Below are 18,190 nucleotides of genomic sequence, written 5' to 3'. Positions count from 1 at the left end.
ATGAAACCCAGTGTTTCACTGGTATCTCACCAGTGTCATCGCCCTGCATGGAATCGGCGTGAACGTTGATGGAGTTTCGGGGGTGGTCCATATAACCTGCGAACAAGCCTCCATTAGTACACCTGCCCGCGTTCCAAAATAAAATAGCTAGAAATATATACGTAACAGAATGCAGCTAAGCACTAAGCACGCGATAAACACAAGTATAATGACATAGTCAACGCGACTGGCAAAAGCACAAAATAACAGAAACACCCCGCTACGCGATAGTGCGTGTATACATACAACGCTATTTGGCGATGAAAACCAAAACAAAGCTGAAGATCTTGAAGCATAAAAGCTCTGCGAATTCGTGATCCCGTTGCATACAAAATAGCCACCGGTCATTGAGCGATGAAGACCTCGGCCTCCTCCCACGATTGAATCTCTCCCACTGGATTCGTTAAATGCGACGTATACACATGTGCTATTTCGAGAAGCCATGGCCAGTGTATACACTGTGTGCCTTCAAATATGTGCCTTCGAAAATCTGCTCCGTGATTTCATGAAATGATCGATATTGCGAATTCGTAAAACGCTCCAAGATATAGAAAATTAGGCTTTTCCTAATACGTTTGAATTGCTTGGATAATTACTCGTATTAATTCAGTAACGTCACCTACATCTGAAGTGATCGCGTTAGCAGATTACGCTGTGATTGTCTACATTATGCAAAATACCGCTAAAAATTGTGTCAATGGAACAGTATTCTTTCTTCTGAATAAATAAGCCACCTCTGGAGACATATAGGTTAATAAAACATACTTATTTATTTTTATAACCCATTGATGCTGTAACCAGTCATAATAATAACAGCGTTGACCCGCATCTGTTGCTTTGCACGTTCGTCTCTTTTTTTTTTTAAATTTTATTGTTTTAAAGTAGCTATTTTCGTTGTGTGAAGTAAACGAAACTGCAGACTCGCTTCCCGGATGCGAAAGAGCTCCGTGCTGACTGCATCTGAAAGGCCCTACAGTGTTTAGGCTCACGTACGTGTTGCTCGTCGGAATTTATTGCTTGCGAAAAAAGCAAAAAGCGTTCGGGGTTCCCCTGGAGCTGCGACAGCTCAGCGCTTTCAAACTGCGTGACAGCCATGAAGCTGAACCACTCTCATGCACACTGCCATTGAAGTCGATCGTTGCGGCAAGCTTGACGTCAAACGAGTGTCAAAGACCGCTACGCTGCACAGAAGAGATGTTTCGCGTTGACTGTTTATATGACAGCATATTTCTTGTTTGTCTTCCGTATATAGGTGAGACATGTTAACTCTGTACAACGCGATGCACTATACAGTACAAAAAGACACGTAAGTGACATTCTGTAGCCTTTCTATATAGTGTGTGTGTGTGCAGGGTGGGGAGGGGGGACTTTTCCGCTCTTTGAGTCATTACAGAACTTCTTGGGCTGAAAAAAAAAAAAACAAGGAAAAATTTTCATTTGCCGCTATAAGTATGTGACGTGAGAACATCCAGATTTGCTCACCATTTTCTAGAAAGGGTGAGATTTTAGCTCAATCGAGTACTATTTGTCAAAACGCCGTCAACGCGTTGTTCCGAATGGTACCAATTCAGGTTATCTGCAGATCTCGTCAGGCGTCACGAAAGGATCTGTCCGCGAGCATCTTTGATTTCGCGTTGATATTAATGACAAAGGGCGTAGCCAGGATTTTTTCTTTTTTTTTCGGGAGGGCTCAACCACCCTTTATGTATGTTCGTGCGTGTGTTTGTACGTGTGCGTGTATATATACAAAATTACACGAAATTTTAAAATTTCTTCGGAGGGGGAGATGAATTTCACTCCCCCTCCCCTGGCTACGTCAATGTTAATGACATTAACTTGAGCATCAGCTATAGTATGCGGCTGTTCGCGGATGGCTATATTATGCGTTTAGAAAAAGAATTAACACGATTTCCTTGAATTACAGGCCGAAAACGTCTCTGTAAATAGTGTTCGAAGCGAAAAATGAATCTGAATACGGATAGTATGCAGATTGTAGATAGACAATTCTAGAATACATTTTTGGGTGTGCTGCTGTCGGCCGACTGGTCTTGAAATGCATATGTGGCCCATGTAGTTACCAAATCTGTAGTAGCATTAAATTACATTCAAATAAATATAAAATGTGCTCATTCCGACCTTAGAAGCACGGCGTACCTCACATGTATTAGAACAATCCTGAAATACGCTTCTACTGTTTGAAACCCGTCTCAAATATGCCTGATCAGCAATCTAGAAAACAATTAAAACAGAGCAACCAAGTCCATCTTGGGTAAGTACGGAAGGAAATGCAGTTGCACTGAAATGAAGAGAAGAGTTGAATTGGGAATCACTATAATCTCACCGAAACAATATTGCAGTTAAAGCTTTTATACCATTTAATAAGAGAACTGAAAGTGATAGCGAAAGTTACAGAAAACCACCAAATTATATATCTTGACGGACTGATAACAAGTGAAAAATTAGTGAATACCAGGCCATGGAAGATGAAACTGTATCGAAATTATTATTTTTTTTTTGTGTAGAGACTGTCGCTCAGTGGAATCGACTGTCATATGAGTAAGCGCGCAGAGTGAGTGGTTATGTTTTCTTTCTTTTTCAAAAAAAAAAAGAAAAAGAAATCGCGGACTCGTTTAAATGAAACTGAGACGGTCATCTAGCACAAACGATATCTTCGTGTCCGCGTGTTTTGGGTCTGACCAAATCGAGATTTGCAAACTGCCGTCTCGCATCACATGGTTGTCGGTAAAACACTCGGTATTTCATGGTATGGCCATTTCAACGTATATGCGCACCTGAATGGTTTCAGCCGAACTAGTTTCCTCGAGTCTTCATCCTCGTTGAATTAAGGCCCCACGCACAAAGCGTTAGTTTATTATGAGTCCGAGGTAGCGGTAGTACGTCGATGGGTTTTTGCTGGATTACCGCGCGTGACGTCAGAATCATGACTTGCGTCGCTTTACCGTACCTCCTCCATTCAGATTTAAGATCTCAGGTTCGGTATGGCGCGGCATTGTCCCAACAGCCTATATATAGGAGGTTAACTAAAATGCGCGTATGTGTAGCGACAAAAGGGTGTATTTGTACGTCTTTCACGAAATGCTGCAAATAGAGTGGACATCAGAAGTAAGTAACCACTATAGGTTTTAACCAGACGCGCGAATGAGACACTGTTGACTATACACGATGGTGTACAGCCAGTAGTTGGAGTACATCGCCGAGCGGCAACCATCACATTTCATTGACACGAACACGCTAGCGCGGGAGCATTGTCGCGTCTCAAGATTTACACGATGGTGGAGTGCTGGGGAAGGACAACCCTTCCTTCGCTGCCATTAATCGTGGCGACTGCGGTGACGTCGACACTCGCGCTGCTGAAAACAGCGCACATGACGGAAAATTCGGTAAGATTAGCCACATATATACTATCGGTAAAGCTGTGCTTGCTAACGGTGCATTCTCTACGAAATTACGAATGAGACGCTTTTTTAATAACTACGACGGTGCGTGCTGTGCAGTCGATATTGATCCCTTATACCATGCAGGGTCCTCCAAGAAGCCTCGCTGAGGTGCACTCGCTGCCTCACGATACGCTGCCTTGAAATGTCGCTTTCTTTGCTTTTTAATGAATGCTCTCGTTTTCTTTATATCTATCTTCTTTACGCCTATTTCACTTTTTCTTGGCTGCGGTATAGTTTAGACGCCCACCGTATGGCATGGACAGTTCCTATATTGTCGTTGTCTATCCTATTTCTTTTTTTCATTCCTAATAAGTAACGAAACAACAATGAGATGCGAACCTCGTCTTCCTTCCCTCCCACCTCGTGTAACCCCATGCAGCACCTAAATCCTCCGCCAGCGGAGTATCACGCAGATTGCCTTCGAAACGAAACTGGCACCGGAGGCCACCTGTGACGAGCGGGACTACCTGTGTTTAAGAAAAAAACACGTGTTACACTGTTGTTTTTTGTTTCTCCGCGCACGCGAGGATCGCAGCAACGTTGCCTTAGTGCGCGCAGGAGCGCGGCGCGCCGTGCATGGTTGTTAACCCCGTTCCCCGAATGCGCATGGCTAAAATTGCGGCGACAGACTCGCGGGAGACTCCTTTGTTCACGCGGGTGATGCGAGGCGAAAAGCAAACGCTCTTGCTGCTGTTCCTTTTTCTTTTTCTCTCGTTTCGCATGTTGCCTAGAGGGCGAGCCTTGATGGACGAGCTGCGTGCGTGCGGTAATTAAACGGCGATCCTTCACTCTTTCACAAGGCCCGCGCAATCTCGCGGCTGCAGTGCTAGACGCTGCGACACATTTCGACAGCCGCGACACCCGTGGCGACCCCGACACGACACCTGCGGACCTCCAAGAGCGCTTAAGGAGAGGGCGCGGTTCTACACCACCGCATGGTCAGGTTCGGCGCGGAAGACATTGCATAGCGTGCCTCGGACGCATATGCGCGTACGTGAAGGGTCGTCGGGGAAAAATCAGCCTCTTCTAATGCATTTCAGATACACTTAGCACGAATGAACCTATATCATGTTCTTTAACTAAACGGTCCGGGGAATATTTTCACAACGCTTTTCGCTCATGAGAACCGTTGTATCCCGCCTCGGTTATGCGCCATCATTCACTCCTGTCCAGATAAACAGTTCGAGCAGATGAATGAGTGCGTGAGTCCGAGTGTTGTCTGAATTACTACGTTCTTATACTTTGTTCTTCGACTCTCAGAAACTTTCAAAATAATAAGTTGTTACGATTATGCACGCCAGGTAATTGTGGACAGCTGGTTTCTTTCTCACATTAAAAAAAAAACATCATGTTTTGTTGAAATGCAACGAAGTATTGAGTACCAGTAAAGGTGGAGATATCTCGTCTTTGATTGCAAGAGCAAACGAGACAGCAGACAGATAGAAGGAAGCCGTCATGCCGTAGCCTGCTTTCTTCATTCTGTATATACAGTGCTATGTAAAAGTTACTTAAATGAGAGGACAACGTCGTTATGCACGCCCAAACGTTGACCCTGTCGAAGCAATGCGAAGAATGTTACATCTCAGTTGAATTGAAAGAGGATTTTTTTTTTTTTGTAAACGTTCGCATAAATATATTATGGCTGCCCTACCGCTGTGACGCCCAGGAATTCCAGAAAGCGTCCAGTGAAGCTGTGACAGCTAGTCAACCAGTTTTTATGAGGATTCGCTTCTCTCTTAATCGTTCCCGTGTTAAGAGCCCGCGATGCGAAACCTCAGGTTCGCGTCCCGGGCATCTGTCGCCCATTCATTGAAGCCTTTAAGGGTTTGATAAGTGCGAGAGGCTGGAGGAGACGGCGATGACGTCCAGGATGCGCTCGCTCGGGAGAGGAGAGCCGGCGGGGCGAGAAGGCGGCTGCCACCAGCGACCGAGCAGGCGACAAATTGAGCCGCCAGCGCTGCCAGCGGAACATGCGTGATGAATCTGAACAGCCGTCGGCCGCCCTGGACCCCGAAATTGAGCCCGATAAAGAACCGCCCCGCGTGCTCTCCAGCAGACTTCGAGAGGGGCGCCCGCGGCAGCACCTTTTGGCGTCTCTCGTGGTCGCGCACGCTGCGTATATTTAGGCAGTGGCTGCGCCCGGTTGCCCCGCTGCCGCGCGGCGTCCATCTTTCCGTGCCCGAGCACCGGCCGCGCTCCGGCTGCTCCTGCTCTTGCTGCTGCTGAGGCGGCGGCCGCTTGATTTATGACCATCGCGCGACGCTGTTTTTGATTCCCGCACAGCTCGCGCGCTGGCCGCTGCTTGTGCAAGCCGCGTCAGCGCGCGCGCTCTCCGAGGCCGTCTCAAGCGCACTTCTGTTCTTGCGCACGTCGCGGACGAGGGTTTGAAGGCACCGCGCGCTTCGCACCCCGCGTGGTCTCTTTTGCCGCTATCCTCGGTTCCTCTCTTTTTCTGTCCCGTTTCCCCATGCTGCCGGGAATGCTCGTCTCCGCGTAAAGGCGGAGGAGGCCTCGGCTGGGTGGGCCACCGCAGGTTACTGCACCGCGCTGGGACCTCTGTTGTGCTTTTAGAGACGCCTTCGGGTCACCCGACACTTCCCGTCCACGCGCCGAAATATCAGCGATCACGCCGTCGTGGTGCGCAATGGCCTGGAAAGCAGACTATACTCCGCGGTCAATTTGTAGCAATCAAAAGCGTCTTAAGAAGATCTTAATTGTAAGCTTCAGTTTGCTATTTTACCTATACTCATCACTCGCAAGGTAACTTCCATCTTCACTCTAGATGTCGGGGAAGTTTCCTCGCTAAAGGTCCAATTAAAGGTTTCGCACAGTGTGCAGAAAAGCAAAGCACGCTAACACATAGACAGTGCACATACTCTTACTCACGTGAACGTCGTTGTCGTTTATATTCCTGAACGTGAAAGAGAAGGAAGGTATCGGCTGACTCGGAGGCGCTATTTATTCTATTTCTCTATCTTCACGAGCAAGAGGACAGCAGACACTTATTGCTGAAAAAGAAACGTCATCCGTGGGATATCAGTGATAAGAGCCCCAAGTTCCAGGACTTTCATGAGATTCTCATATCCGCTGGCAAAACTTGGGAGTTTCTATGTGGTAAGGAAGGATACATGACAGTGTTAAGCTATGTATCCTTCCTTATCGTATTATATTCAAGAAAAACACGTGCGAATTTTCTTTTGCTGTTGTAGTGGAAGAAAAAAATTACATTCGCACTGTTCCCGTTAACTTCGCATTGAAGAAAGCCCAAATCTCACCATGTATAATCGTATCCACTGCACCCCAAGAAAGAGTTCGATGACCTCTTCTACGTATTGAGCCATAGCCACTGACGATTTTCTTTGACAAACTGGGCGCATAACACTCCCGGTCCTTCACAACGTCGACTGCACCAACCGTGATCACTGTAATCCAGAGGCAAACGTACGTCCTTAAAACGGTTATGCTTGCACAGATACAAACAGACGTCCTGATTCCTTTACATGAAAGGAACGCCAAGGAGCAGCTGCACACAATAATTCTTCTTGCGGCTAATTTCTTTCTAGTAAGTGCACACGGTGATCTCTTCCTACTGTCGCTAATGGCACTGTAGAGCTGCTGGCACCACAGGTTCGCTGTATGGCTCATTGAAATAGACGGAACATCCGATTTTGTGCATGTGAAATCCTGGATTCCTCTCACTGGACCACTTCTTTCTTTGAGAACACAGGTCATTATATGTTTCTGGTGCAAAAACAAAGATGGTTATTAGGGACCTTTACACTATGGATGTCAATCGTTACAAGTAGTCGTCAACAGCTGGAACACTGGCAGTTCACTTTCGACGAGTCTTGAGTGAATCCAGAATCCTTTGGTCGGCTTGCCCTTTTCACCTTGGTCGGAAGGGATCATTGACCCTACCGACGAAGTAAGCCTCTTCATAGATGACGTTCTTCCCGTTGAAGCGCTCGTGCCACGTCAGTTGCCGGGCGAACCTGCCGCATTGCGGTGACGTCGGTCCAGGAGGATATGCTTCCCGAGGAATTCCGCGGCTCCGCAGGTTGAAACGCATCGCCCTTTCACCCGAAGTAGCGACTCCGAATGCGTTTTTTCTCTCGAGCAGGGCCAGACCGACGCGGTGTGTTCGCTGGTCGGCGGTCGACTGCCGCGCAGCCAGCAAAGCGCCAGCTCGCGCGCCGAAGCCAGGGGCCATCATGGGCGGCCGCGCGTTCGGAGTCAGGCTCTGGAAGACTACCTTCGCGTGGCCTCGTCGGCTCACTGCACCGCTGGCTGTCTCTAGCACCTTGGGCCGCGGGTCACGCACCGTCACGTTGGCAGCGGGGCGCCGCCGATCGCGCGGGGCTCGACACGCACCTTGGACGCCAATCGAAGTCCCGCCAGCGGCGCCCGCCTGCTCTCTTCACGCGCCGCCGGCTGGCCGTCGCTGCGGGTGCGCGACTGCGGAACGACGAGGCCCCGGGATTTCCGATAGACGGACCAGGTTCTGCGCGTTCCGCAAGATGAACCCTGGCACCGCGGCAGCGCGCACGTCCACGCGAAAACGTGCGGCCCACTCGTTGCGATACGCCGGGAGGCCCGCGATCCACGCGGCGCGAAGGCCCTGCATGTCTCTTTGCTGCCTATTCCCCAGGGCGAAGGCACGCCTGTGTTACCGAATTTATACGGCTCGAGAAAAGCCCGGCGGGGGCAAGTACTAAGTGCTGTGTTTTAGTTCGCCAGTGCGTGAAGCCACGAACCCAGTTGACTAGATGGTAAACTGCTTTCTGTTTTCTGCTTTTTTTTTAACTACTGTTTTCCATTTTGTGGACATCGGTATTTGTAATAAGAGGGGAAGTTAGAATTTCGACGCAACAAGGAAGGCCAACGATTCGCCGATGCCGATACTACGATTACTCAAACTTGTTAGTCGACTGCAACATGCTTTCTTTACATGACTGGAGGCTAGCACACAATATGAAGTTCTTGCGATTAGTGCACGGGTCGATTGATTATCATGAGCCATACTGGCATCGTTGACGTTTCGGGTACTGTCACTGAGGACCAGCAGGTGTTTCGAAGTGTTTCATCCAAATTTGTCTTTAACTTGCTCCATGACACGGCTAGCAGGCGTACAATGCCAGTTCATCGGACATGGATCAGTGTCCGATGAATCAGTGTATGAATAAAGTTGGCGCACGAAATGATTGGTGCGAATAGCCTTAATAGGTACTTTCGTTTTGTTAAATTCAATTGTCAAGAACTTTGCTTTGTACATTTACTTTAACATGGATGCTCTATTGTGGAAAGGATGTCCTGTGCGTATATGTACTTATGTTTGCACGTTCGAGGTCGCGGCCGTCGTGATAGAGCCCTCTTACTGAAGTTAAGAGTCGGCTCTGTGTTGGTGCGCAACCGCATGTATACCGACGAGAACGTGTGGACAGTGCGTCGTGTACGTCTTGTGGCTCCTGTGAGGCCCTTTAACAACTTATATTAGAGCATCCTGCATTCGTTACGCAGCGTGCATCACTAATCAAGGGATATAGATTGACTGAACTAAAGTGTGCGACCCTTGAAGAGTGCCTGTTTTCGACAGGGTGTGCTGCTCTACGCGACCAGCTAAGCTCATCGAGCCCTGTTGACTTCTCAGCACAAAAATGATTTGGCCACCTATTTATCCACAGTTTTCTGTGTTCCCTACTTTATTTTGCTCGTGTATCCGTCATTTGTTTATTTCCTGCATGTCTACTCTTTCTTTATTCGTATCTTCAATTGCTCTATTTTTTTGCTCCTGCCGAAAGAGTAGACAGGCTTCGTACATGCCCCTGTAGCAGTTGTCAGCCTGCTCCCTCCCTGTTCCCTTTGATTCCTTGTATGCTTGTGTATGCAAATCAGATAATAATAATTGTATGCACTAGCGACCTGGCGCCAAGGCGCTTCACTTGTTGGTAGACACTAAAATAAAGAAAAATAAATAAAATTTAGAAATCGCCGGAAATTAATTCCTATTCCGCAACTACTTTTGTTTTATTTTACTGCGTCCACACTTTGCTATAGGCCCGATAAAGCAATATGCTGTCATTCGCATTATTGCGGACATACAAATGTGGTGGCGTATGCATGCTCTGTAGTTTCGTTGAATAACACCAGTACACATTTCCAGGTCAGGAATGAACAGAAATCATGCGGCTTGCATCGTGGATCTATATCATACTGTAGCTCTTGAGCTACACTGGTGTCGAGATTGGTGTTTGCTTTTCAAGAGAGTGCAGCCATTCCGCGCGTGAGGAGATATTTAGACGAGAGACTTCGTTTCTTTTTTTTTTTCTTTCTTTTTTTTTCATAGTATGCGTGAAGGGACACAGCGCCGCCACTGCACGTTAGTGCATGGGGGAGTGGGACTCTACTTCTATGAATATTTAGTAATCGCGCCTGCGTGAGCGCATGAGTGAGGCAACGCCGGTGTTTCAGCGTGCTGTAAGCTGTACCCGCGGGTCCGCGCCAAGTGAGCCGTCGCGGTCGCAACGGGCCTCGGAGTCAGAGCCCGCCTTCGGTACTGTGCCTGACAGGTAGAGACCCGCCTGGCCATTCTCTTGCAAATGAGCCCTTCCCGAGCCGACAATGAATGAGGCTCCTACGCCGTTTCTCCCCCTGACTTCAGTGTGGACCGAAGGGCCAAGGGAGTGCCAGGGAAAGGGAGTGGGAATACTGAGAGCCGCGATTGCGCATCGGCGTTTTCATGGTGCGACTGACGTGCCGTATATCACGTGACTGAGGTTTTACTTCTCGAAAGAGGTTTCCACAAACGTACAATACAGCTTAAGAAAAGCTGGCACGTGGCACACAACATTCTCTCTCACTGCGTTCTTCGATCCTGACCATGCGGTGTGGCGGTCTAACACACTGTGCGCGGCGCTCCTTTTTTTTTTTTTTTCTCTGCATTGAATATCAGGTTGCCGTGGCTGTTGAATTGCGAAGCCCGTGATGCGCCGTTCGACCTCGCTTGCGAAGCATGTCGGCTACACACATCCTTGCTTTGGCCGCTGTTGCAATCTGCTGTTGGGCATAGAGCTTGTCCTTTCTGGTTCATCATTCGGTCGATCTACGTACGCTCGCTTCTGTAGTATCTTCATAGTATCTGTAGGGCATTTTTCTTTTCTTGGTACGCCCAACCATGGGTAATCTGCGTGTCTCCTACGACAATGTCCTGACTAGCAATGCAAACAAAAGTGCAACCCTTTCATGCACCGTCAGAAGCGCTCAAGAGAAAGACAAGTCGAACGAGCATGTACTTTATATTGAAGTCGAATAATTAAGCCTTTGTAAATCGCAAAAGGCAAGGGAAAAAACGCCAGGCCTGCGCTGAAACCGCAGCACAGTCACAGCGAAAGCTGGAAGAGCGGCGTTTCTAGAGCCCGTTAAGCTCTCTTGGGGCTACAATACAAGTACACTAGAAAGGTACCCACTACGCCATAAATCACAATTTTTGTGAAGTTGGGAAGCACCTACTAAGCCATTATTCGTCATTCTGCGGAGAAGCGAGGCACCAGCTACACGTCTGTAAGGCATTGTGTGCACTTTGTTGACGCGACGACTGATGACGATGAAGAATTATGGCTCACCCCTTTGTAATGGGTTGGAATCTTTAAACGGCCCACCAGTTATGTAATTTGCAGTGGGTGACGCCCGGTCGTTATTTCCCTCTCCCGTCATGCTGTATAACATAGGTTGACGTGGGAGAGAGACGGGGGGGGGGGGCGAAGAACTTTACTGAGACCCCAAGGAAATGGATCATGCGCTTACGGGCTTCCTTGGCAACCAATACAAGTACACTTGCGAGGAACCCACTACGCTATAAATCATTGTAATTTTACTGAGACTCCTAGGAAGTAGATCATGCGCTTATGAGCTTCCTTGGCAACCAATACAAGTGCACTTGCGAGGAACCCACTACGCTATAAATCATTGTAATTTTTGAGAAGTAGGGCAGCAGGCACTGTGCCATTTTTCGTCATTCTACGGAGAGCGTTGGTACCTGCTATACGCATGTAAGGCATTATGCGCACTTTGTTGATGCTGTGCCTGATGACGATGAAGAATTATGGCAGAGTCCTTTGTAATGGGTTGGAAGCATTCAACAACCTACTCGTTGCGCAATTCGCATTGTGTGACGCCTGGTTACAGAATTAGCGTTGTGCGACGCTTGGTGCTTATTTTACTCTTCTATCACGCTATATTGCATATGCTAATGTGGTTCCTTCCCGACATGAAGCCTGTATAGGACCTTTTTGCAAAGCAGTTTCAAGCACCGGCATGGCTCAGAGGTAGAATACTGGGCTCCCACGCAGAGGGCCCAGGTTCGAACCTCTTTTTTTTTTCTTATTTCGAGCGATACTGGTTACGGACACCGGCGGCGGCGGCGGCGGACAACTACGGCGCCAAAAACAGCCGGTGAAATGATCTCATAACAGCTTTCGCTGTAAAAAAACGGGTAGTTGCGTACCACCTGAGATGGCTGCTCGGAGAGTCGTTCTAGCAGTAAAGTCAACAAAGCTCAGTCATTTGTGGTTTTGCTTGACTGCCCGCGCTCCTTCTTAGTTAAACAAAGGGTGAGCAGCTTTCTTTTCTGTACGTTTTGTACGCGTTACTATAGCGAGCATTTGTGACCAAAACAGTGGCCATCGTAACTTCATTTACAGGGTTAGCGTCCGCAGCTTAATCTCGCACAAAACAGCTGAAAAGAACATTGTGAGCTTAATAACACAGTATTAATTTTTATCCCGAGGCACTGACTTGTTTCTTTCTAGAAACCTCGAATGGTCTTCAGCAACACTACACTCTGTTGTATACAGGTGCTCAGCCCAAAATTATGATCAGAAGCAACGTTAACGCGCCAACGGTTCATAGTGATCCTGCGCGTTTCCATTTCTCCCTCCTCCCATGACGTGAATCTTTGTTCGCCTTTGAATTGGGCGTCATCCTCTCGGAGCCGTGGTTTCGGGACCCGAAGGTCTCACGTGGGAGTGCCGCGCAATCTACGAACGCAGTCTCGCGCTGCTCTCCACGGCGCCTCGGAGCGGACCCCGACTCGGCGGGGCGAAGGGTGCTCTTTCGACGAGGAGCATATAAATCAGAGGACACGATGTCGCCCGGCCCGGGTAATGTCGGCCGATTATCATGGAAATGCGCTCAATCAACGGACCGACCCGCGGCTGGTGGCTTGCGCTCCCTCCTTTCCATCGCCCTACAAGCGAATGGGGCGGGGGCGCGCTCCCTCGAGGCACAGCCGCCACCGCGCATCTCCCGCGAACGCCTCCTCCGCACAAATGCGGCAGCAGTCTGCCGACATTATCCTCAGAAATGCGGCCCACAATACCACGTATACGCGCTAATAAAAAACACGCGTGTGTGTGTGTGTGTGTGTGTGTGTGTGTGTGTGTGTGTGTGTGTGTGTGTGTGTGTGTGTGTGTGTGTGTGTGTGTGTGTGTGTGTGTGTGTGTGTGTGTGTGTGTGTGTGTGAGTGAGTGAGTGAGTGAGTGAGTGAGTGAGTGAGTGAGTGAGTGCGCGCATGCTTACTTGCTTGCGCGGGGGCTTATAACTGGAGTATTTCGGTTTTGTTTTTCTTTATGGTGCTAATTGCGTCTTCACTGCGTTTAATTAATAATAATTTGTTGGGTTTTACGTGCCAAAAACCACAATATTATTACGAGGTACGCTGAGTAGGGGGCTCCACAAATTTAGATTATCTGGAGTTCTTTAACGTGCAGTGACATAGCACAGTACACGGGCCTCTAGCCCTTCGCCTCCATCGAAATGCTGCCGCCGCGGCCGGTTGACAACGTTTGCAAACACACAAATAAACATAGCTACTTAGCGTAACCGTCGTTGTGAAGAAGTATTGGAGGATCAATATTTAGACCTATCCATGGAGCATTCGAAGTTGATCTATATATTTGCGCCACAAAGTGCTGCCCAGAGCGTAATTATAGACTGCAGACCAAGTCTGGTATATAATAACGCATGCTCCATTTGTTGGCCGTACGTTGTCGTGACAGCATTTCGCCTAGGCAGACTGTATATAGTGTTAAGGGGAAATGCGCCGAATCTGGGCGACTGACGCCAGTGTGCTTTCCATGGCCCTTAAAGCTCAGATGAGAGCTTGCTCATTGGGACCCGAGTCTTCCTCCGAAGCCATATGAAGTGTAAGCGGACGCCATTTGAAGGCGCGCAAAAAGCGAGATAATGACCATTACCATATTTGAGCGATTCGGTGGATCCTGAATTAGTTTACGAGACCCCGTAGTCTGATACAAAACAGAACATGGATGTTAAAGAACCCCAGCAGGTGGTGACAATCAATCAAGGGCCCCTGACTGACTACACGGCGTGATGCACAATCATGTCTTGGTTTTGGCGCACAAAACCCCGGAAATTATTATTATTATTATTATTATTATTATTATTATTATTATTATTATTATTATTATTATTATTATTATTATTATTATTACTTGTGTAATCGCGGTTCTCCTACAATTAGTAACCGTCTCGCATGTTGTGGTCTTTCTTATTATTCGCGCGAATTACCATACCGCAAAAAAAAAAAAAAATGGAGAAATAAAAGCGTTGGACCTTCATGGCATTTCTGACTGCCGCCGCCGATCGCGAGCGTATTCGCGAATTCTTTTGCTCCAATGAAAAATCATAACAACCCTTATTTCTCCGTCTCTAATTGTGTGTAATCGCGCGCAGACCACCATCGCACTGCAATATACTAAAGGCTACTGCGAATCATTTGTTCTAAAAACGATTGCCGGGTGAAATGGCCTGCCTATGTATACCTCCTTCGTCTTCCTCCCAGTATACATGTATTCTGCAAGTCGGTTGTTCAATGCTTGTGAACAAATGCACCTGGTCATACACTTTCTTTATTTTTCACTTTCCGACTGTATACGCTGTGTAACGCCTCACGGCATGGTAGTATATTATTTGGCATGATAGTATACAGTATATTACGCTTGTGTCGGCACTTGTGTCTACAACGCGTGCTATATAGCATATAAGAGCACGCGTTGGAAAGCGATCTTCAACACCTCATGGACACCCATTGGCGCGACGACGAGCGCGGCGAACTTTCTCGCTGTATTCGACCAATCAGTGAAATTGTTTTAAAAATTGACAAGCGTGTTCGGAAATATAGTATCATGCCAAAGCTATACAGCTGCGCCAGGAAATACCACCCGGCCCACACGTAAACGGGTATTTCTCCACATATATGATTTATTGAATAGTACCATATTGCGAAAATTCCTATGGAATGGAAGCGAAGCTAGCACTATAATACTTTGTTCGCCAATCATTCTTTGCTGGGCCAAACTTAGATTTTCCGAGCTCAATGGTTGTAACACGGCATGAATTGGGCTATACAGAGGGGTTTTCTTAGACATTACAGTTTTTTATCAAGATGATATGACAGCCAGGCACCCGCCCTCTTCATGTGCCTGAAGGTAGAAATACTTTGCCCTGCTAATGTTGCACTGAAATGAATAACAAAACTTGTTAATTAGTTTTCCAACTAACACCTTGAGGGCAGTTTTCATGGAGAAGTTGTAGGAAGTCACAGTTCATGGCGTACCCACGTTTCAGAAATTAAAAAAAAAGGCATTTGATTTGCGATATTGATAATTGAATTGGAATTGTGGTATCGAAACAGAGCACGCCGGGCGCGCAGGAAATACAGTCACTCTGTTACGTCAGACCGGAACATCCTGTGTCGAAGAAGAAGGGCCGAACATTGATTAAAGGCAGTGTCTCGTAGTAGAAAGCGGCAAGTCACCTCCCCTTATTCATCAGCGGATCGCCTTACCTTTGCGTGTAATGTACGGCGCTTATCCGTTTCTTTCGCGCCGTGCGCAAGAAAACCGCAATGGCCACCTTTTCTTTCACTGTTCAGCGTAAAACTCGAGGGACAGTCACTGCGGCGCTTTTCTCTCAGACGTGAGGCAGGTGAAATATAGCTTTGCGCCTGCATAGTTTAACTAATAAACAGATAAGCGCCACACATCACAAGCAAGAAAAATGAGCGGTCCACTTTAGTATTTCAACGACTTGCCGTTTTTCCTGGCCAGATTGTGATGCGACGCGCCTTGATTCACATTTCGTCACTTCCTCGTCATGGTAAGTTCCGGTCTGACGTAGTAGAGCGGCCGCCTTTTCTGAGCGCCCAGCACGCTCGGTTTTGATGTCGCCAATGAAATTCGATGATGAACTTCTGACATTATACGTTCGATTTTTTTTTTATTTCTAAAGACTGGTTATACCATAAACTGTGGCGCCCTTCAACTTCCCCTTATAAACAACTGCCCTCCAGTTGGTGATAAAACGTTAATTAGCAAGTTTTTGTTAATTGTTATTTTCAAGGTAACTAGCTGCGGTAGAGTACTTTCACCTGGACGTATACAGTTCTTGTGACGACAGGTGCCTTACTGTCGCAGCATTTTTATAAAAGTATGTCTTGTCTAAAAGAAAAACACCCTGTATAACTTCCGCAAGAAACCAGCATACTGCTGCATGTGTTATGTGTTTACAGGCATGAAGAATATACATTTCATCGGCAGGGTTGCGGTTTGTGTTATACTTGAATATTAAAAAAAAGCTAAACAAAAAGAAAGAGTGTTTAGGTGCCCGTCGTTTGGTTTCTATAGAAGCACTGGCTGTTCATCATAGTTCATTAGCACGTTCAATCAAACATGTGAAGCAGACGGATAAAATTTCAAAGCCTTTTTTACTTATTCAGGCGCCTATAGATGTGTGAACGTGATATACACCAGGATAACCTGCCACGATCGTTTAAAACACAGTCTTAATTGGCAAAAAAAAGAAAAAACGTTCGCGAGTGATTACTCCAAGATCTAAAATTACGGGAAAGTGCACATAAAGGCGTTGTTCAGATCTTTTTGAAGTGTGAAAAAACAACGCTGACGTCAACGAATTCTTTCTTGAAATGGTTGCCTAATTGTAAGCTTCCTGCCGTGCCACCCTGTATGTGCGCTACTAGAATTTCTTTTGGCAGAGCTTGTTTGTTCGAGTAGTCGCTTGGTAATTAGAGATACTACCGCAGCACTGACACAATGGGCTCATATAAGGTGATAGGAAGAACGCTGCATAGAGTTCGTCCTGTCCCTACACATAGCGTTATGAACGCAATTGCGTAGCGAACGGTATACGTAGCGTTAGTACTGACTTAAACAGTGGCCGCGGTTACTGACTTAAATATCACTTGAATGCCTCTTCCATCGGAAGAGCATGACCATAAGTTTCTAATAACGCGATAAAAATGTTAAAACAACAGCAATAATCGCGTCAGGAAGAAACAGAGAAAAACAACATGCGCATACGTCTCCGAAAAACAAAAATAAGGTCACGGAACTATCTCCAGTGACATTTGACGATAGTGTATACACGAAGTTCAATAGGGTTGAAAGCTGGGCTATAGTTGGTGATTGATCATCATACCGTAAGGTAGCGAGTGTCGTGTCTTTCTTGTCCCCTTTGTCCTCGTAAAAAGTGCGCTACTTCACCATACGGTATGATTATTGTGCACACCTTTGATGAGTATAGTGCAAACATTGATGCAGCGAAAAACTAGGCTGTATCCACTGGGATTGCAAATCATGGAGCCGTGTGTTTAAATGTGACATGACCACTCGTGGTCATGAGATTATTATCTTTTGTGTGAACGCTCGATGTTTTCCTTTGCACACGTGCACTAATATATTCTGTTGATGTAGCGCGATCATTTTGCAACAATTACTGTACAACCTAAAGGAGGCCATGCAGTAAATGAAGAGGCGTACAAAACTTACTCTGGTTAGACGAGGTGGCCCGGTTGTTCGCATCTAGAAAAGGGGGAAAGAAAAGAAAGGAAACAGCTTGGTGTGAGCTGCAGAAACGTAACGCGAAATAAAAAATAACAGAGAGGCAAACAAAAAGAGCAAGGGTAAGCGTTGTTTGAGCCTCGTTTATGAATATATATGTATGCGTATGTAACATTGTTACCTCTCACTGCAGATACCGTGGAACTTGGGCGGTATCAAGTGACTTAACGAGACTTAAGCCACTGGAAGTCACGTTCTAGTGACTTTACACCAGACGTTCAGCTAACGCCCCCTAGCACCAAGTGGACCCTTTCTATGTCAAAGTGTACGGCATAAGATGCGGCTTAATTGTTTCTTTTCGGTGAAAAAAAAATATAACAACAATAATAAAGTACTCTCCGTGTCGAAAGTGTGCAGACATGCTGCAAATGGGGAGCATTCACTCATTGACGTTGTTGCAATGCTCGCTCACTGTGCGTGTCAAATGCAGGGAGGTAATATTGCAAATGAAAGTAACGAAGGAGGCGCGAAGCACGAGCATCGGCCAAGGGCGCTGGCACGGGAGTTGCTTCCATTTCTTCGGTGTAGCCAGACATCTAGGTCCGGGTCTCATCCACGTCCTCTCGTTACAGGGGCGTAGCCGGAGGGGGGGGGGGGGGAGAGGGGTTCAAAACACCCCGGGAATATGTCGATTTTGGACGTGTATATATACACGCACACATACAAACGCACGCAACAAACGTACATAAAGCATAGTTCAACCCCCCCTCCCCCTCCCCACGAAAACAATTTCTGCCTATGCTACCGGTAACACATAAG

General features: G+C 47.1%; 1 protein-coding gene across 16 annotated transcripts in view; it reads right to left on the bottom strand.

The window, feature by feature from the left end:
* Positions 1-18,190, bottom strand: part of LOC119397558 (paired box protein Pax-5) — a 364,233-nt gene that overhangs the window by 113,430 nt on the left and 232,613 nt on the right. For 6 of the 16 annotated variants that reach the window (XM_049416377.1, XM_049416336.1, XM_049416337.1 and 3 more), the window contains 2 exons: positions 17,360-17,392; positions 31-96 (listed from right to left, as the gene is read on the bottom strand). The exons of 5 other annotated variants lie outside the window; for them this stretch is intronic. In XM_049416377.1, coding sequence (XP_049272334.1) covers positions 31-96; positions 17,360-17,392 — 99 coding nt within the window. The remainder of the gene's footprint in view (positions 1-30; positions 97-17,359; positions 17,393-18,190) is intronic. 5 more of the 16 variants (XM_049416341.1, XM_049416349.1, XM_049416359.1 and 2 more) reach the window with 2 other exon arrangements.

Source organism: Rhipicephalus sanguineus, chromosome 1 (genome assembly GCF_013339695.2).
Source record: "Rhipicephalus sanguineus isolate Rsan-2018 chromosome 1, BIME_Rsan_1.4, whole genome shotgun sequence".
In the NCBI taxonomy this organism is placed as follows: domain Eukaryota; kingdom Metazoa; phylum Arthropoda; class Arachnida; order Ixodida; family Ixodidae; genus Rhipicephalus; species Rhipicephalus sanguineus.
This window is presented reverse-complemented; position numbering and strand designations above follow the sequence as displayed.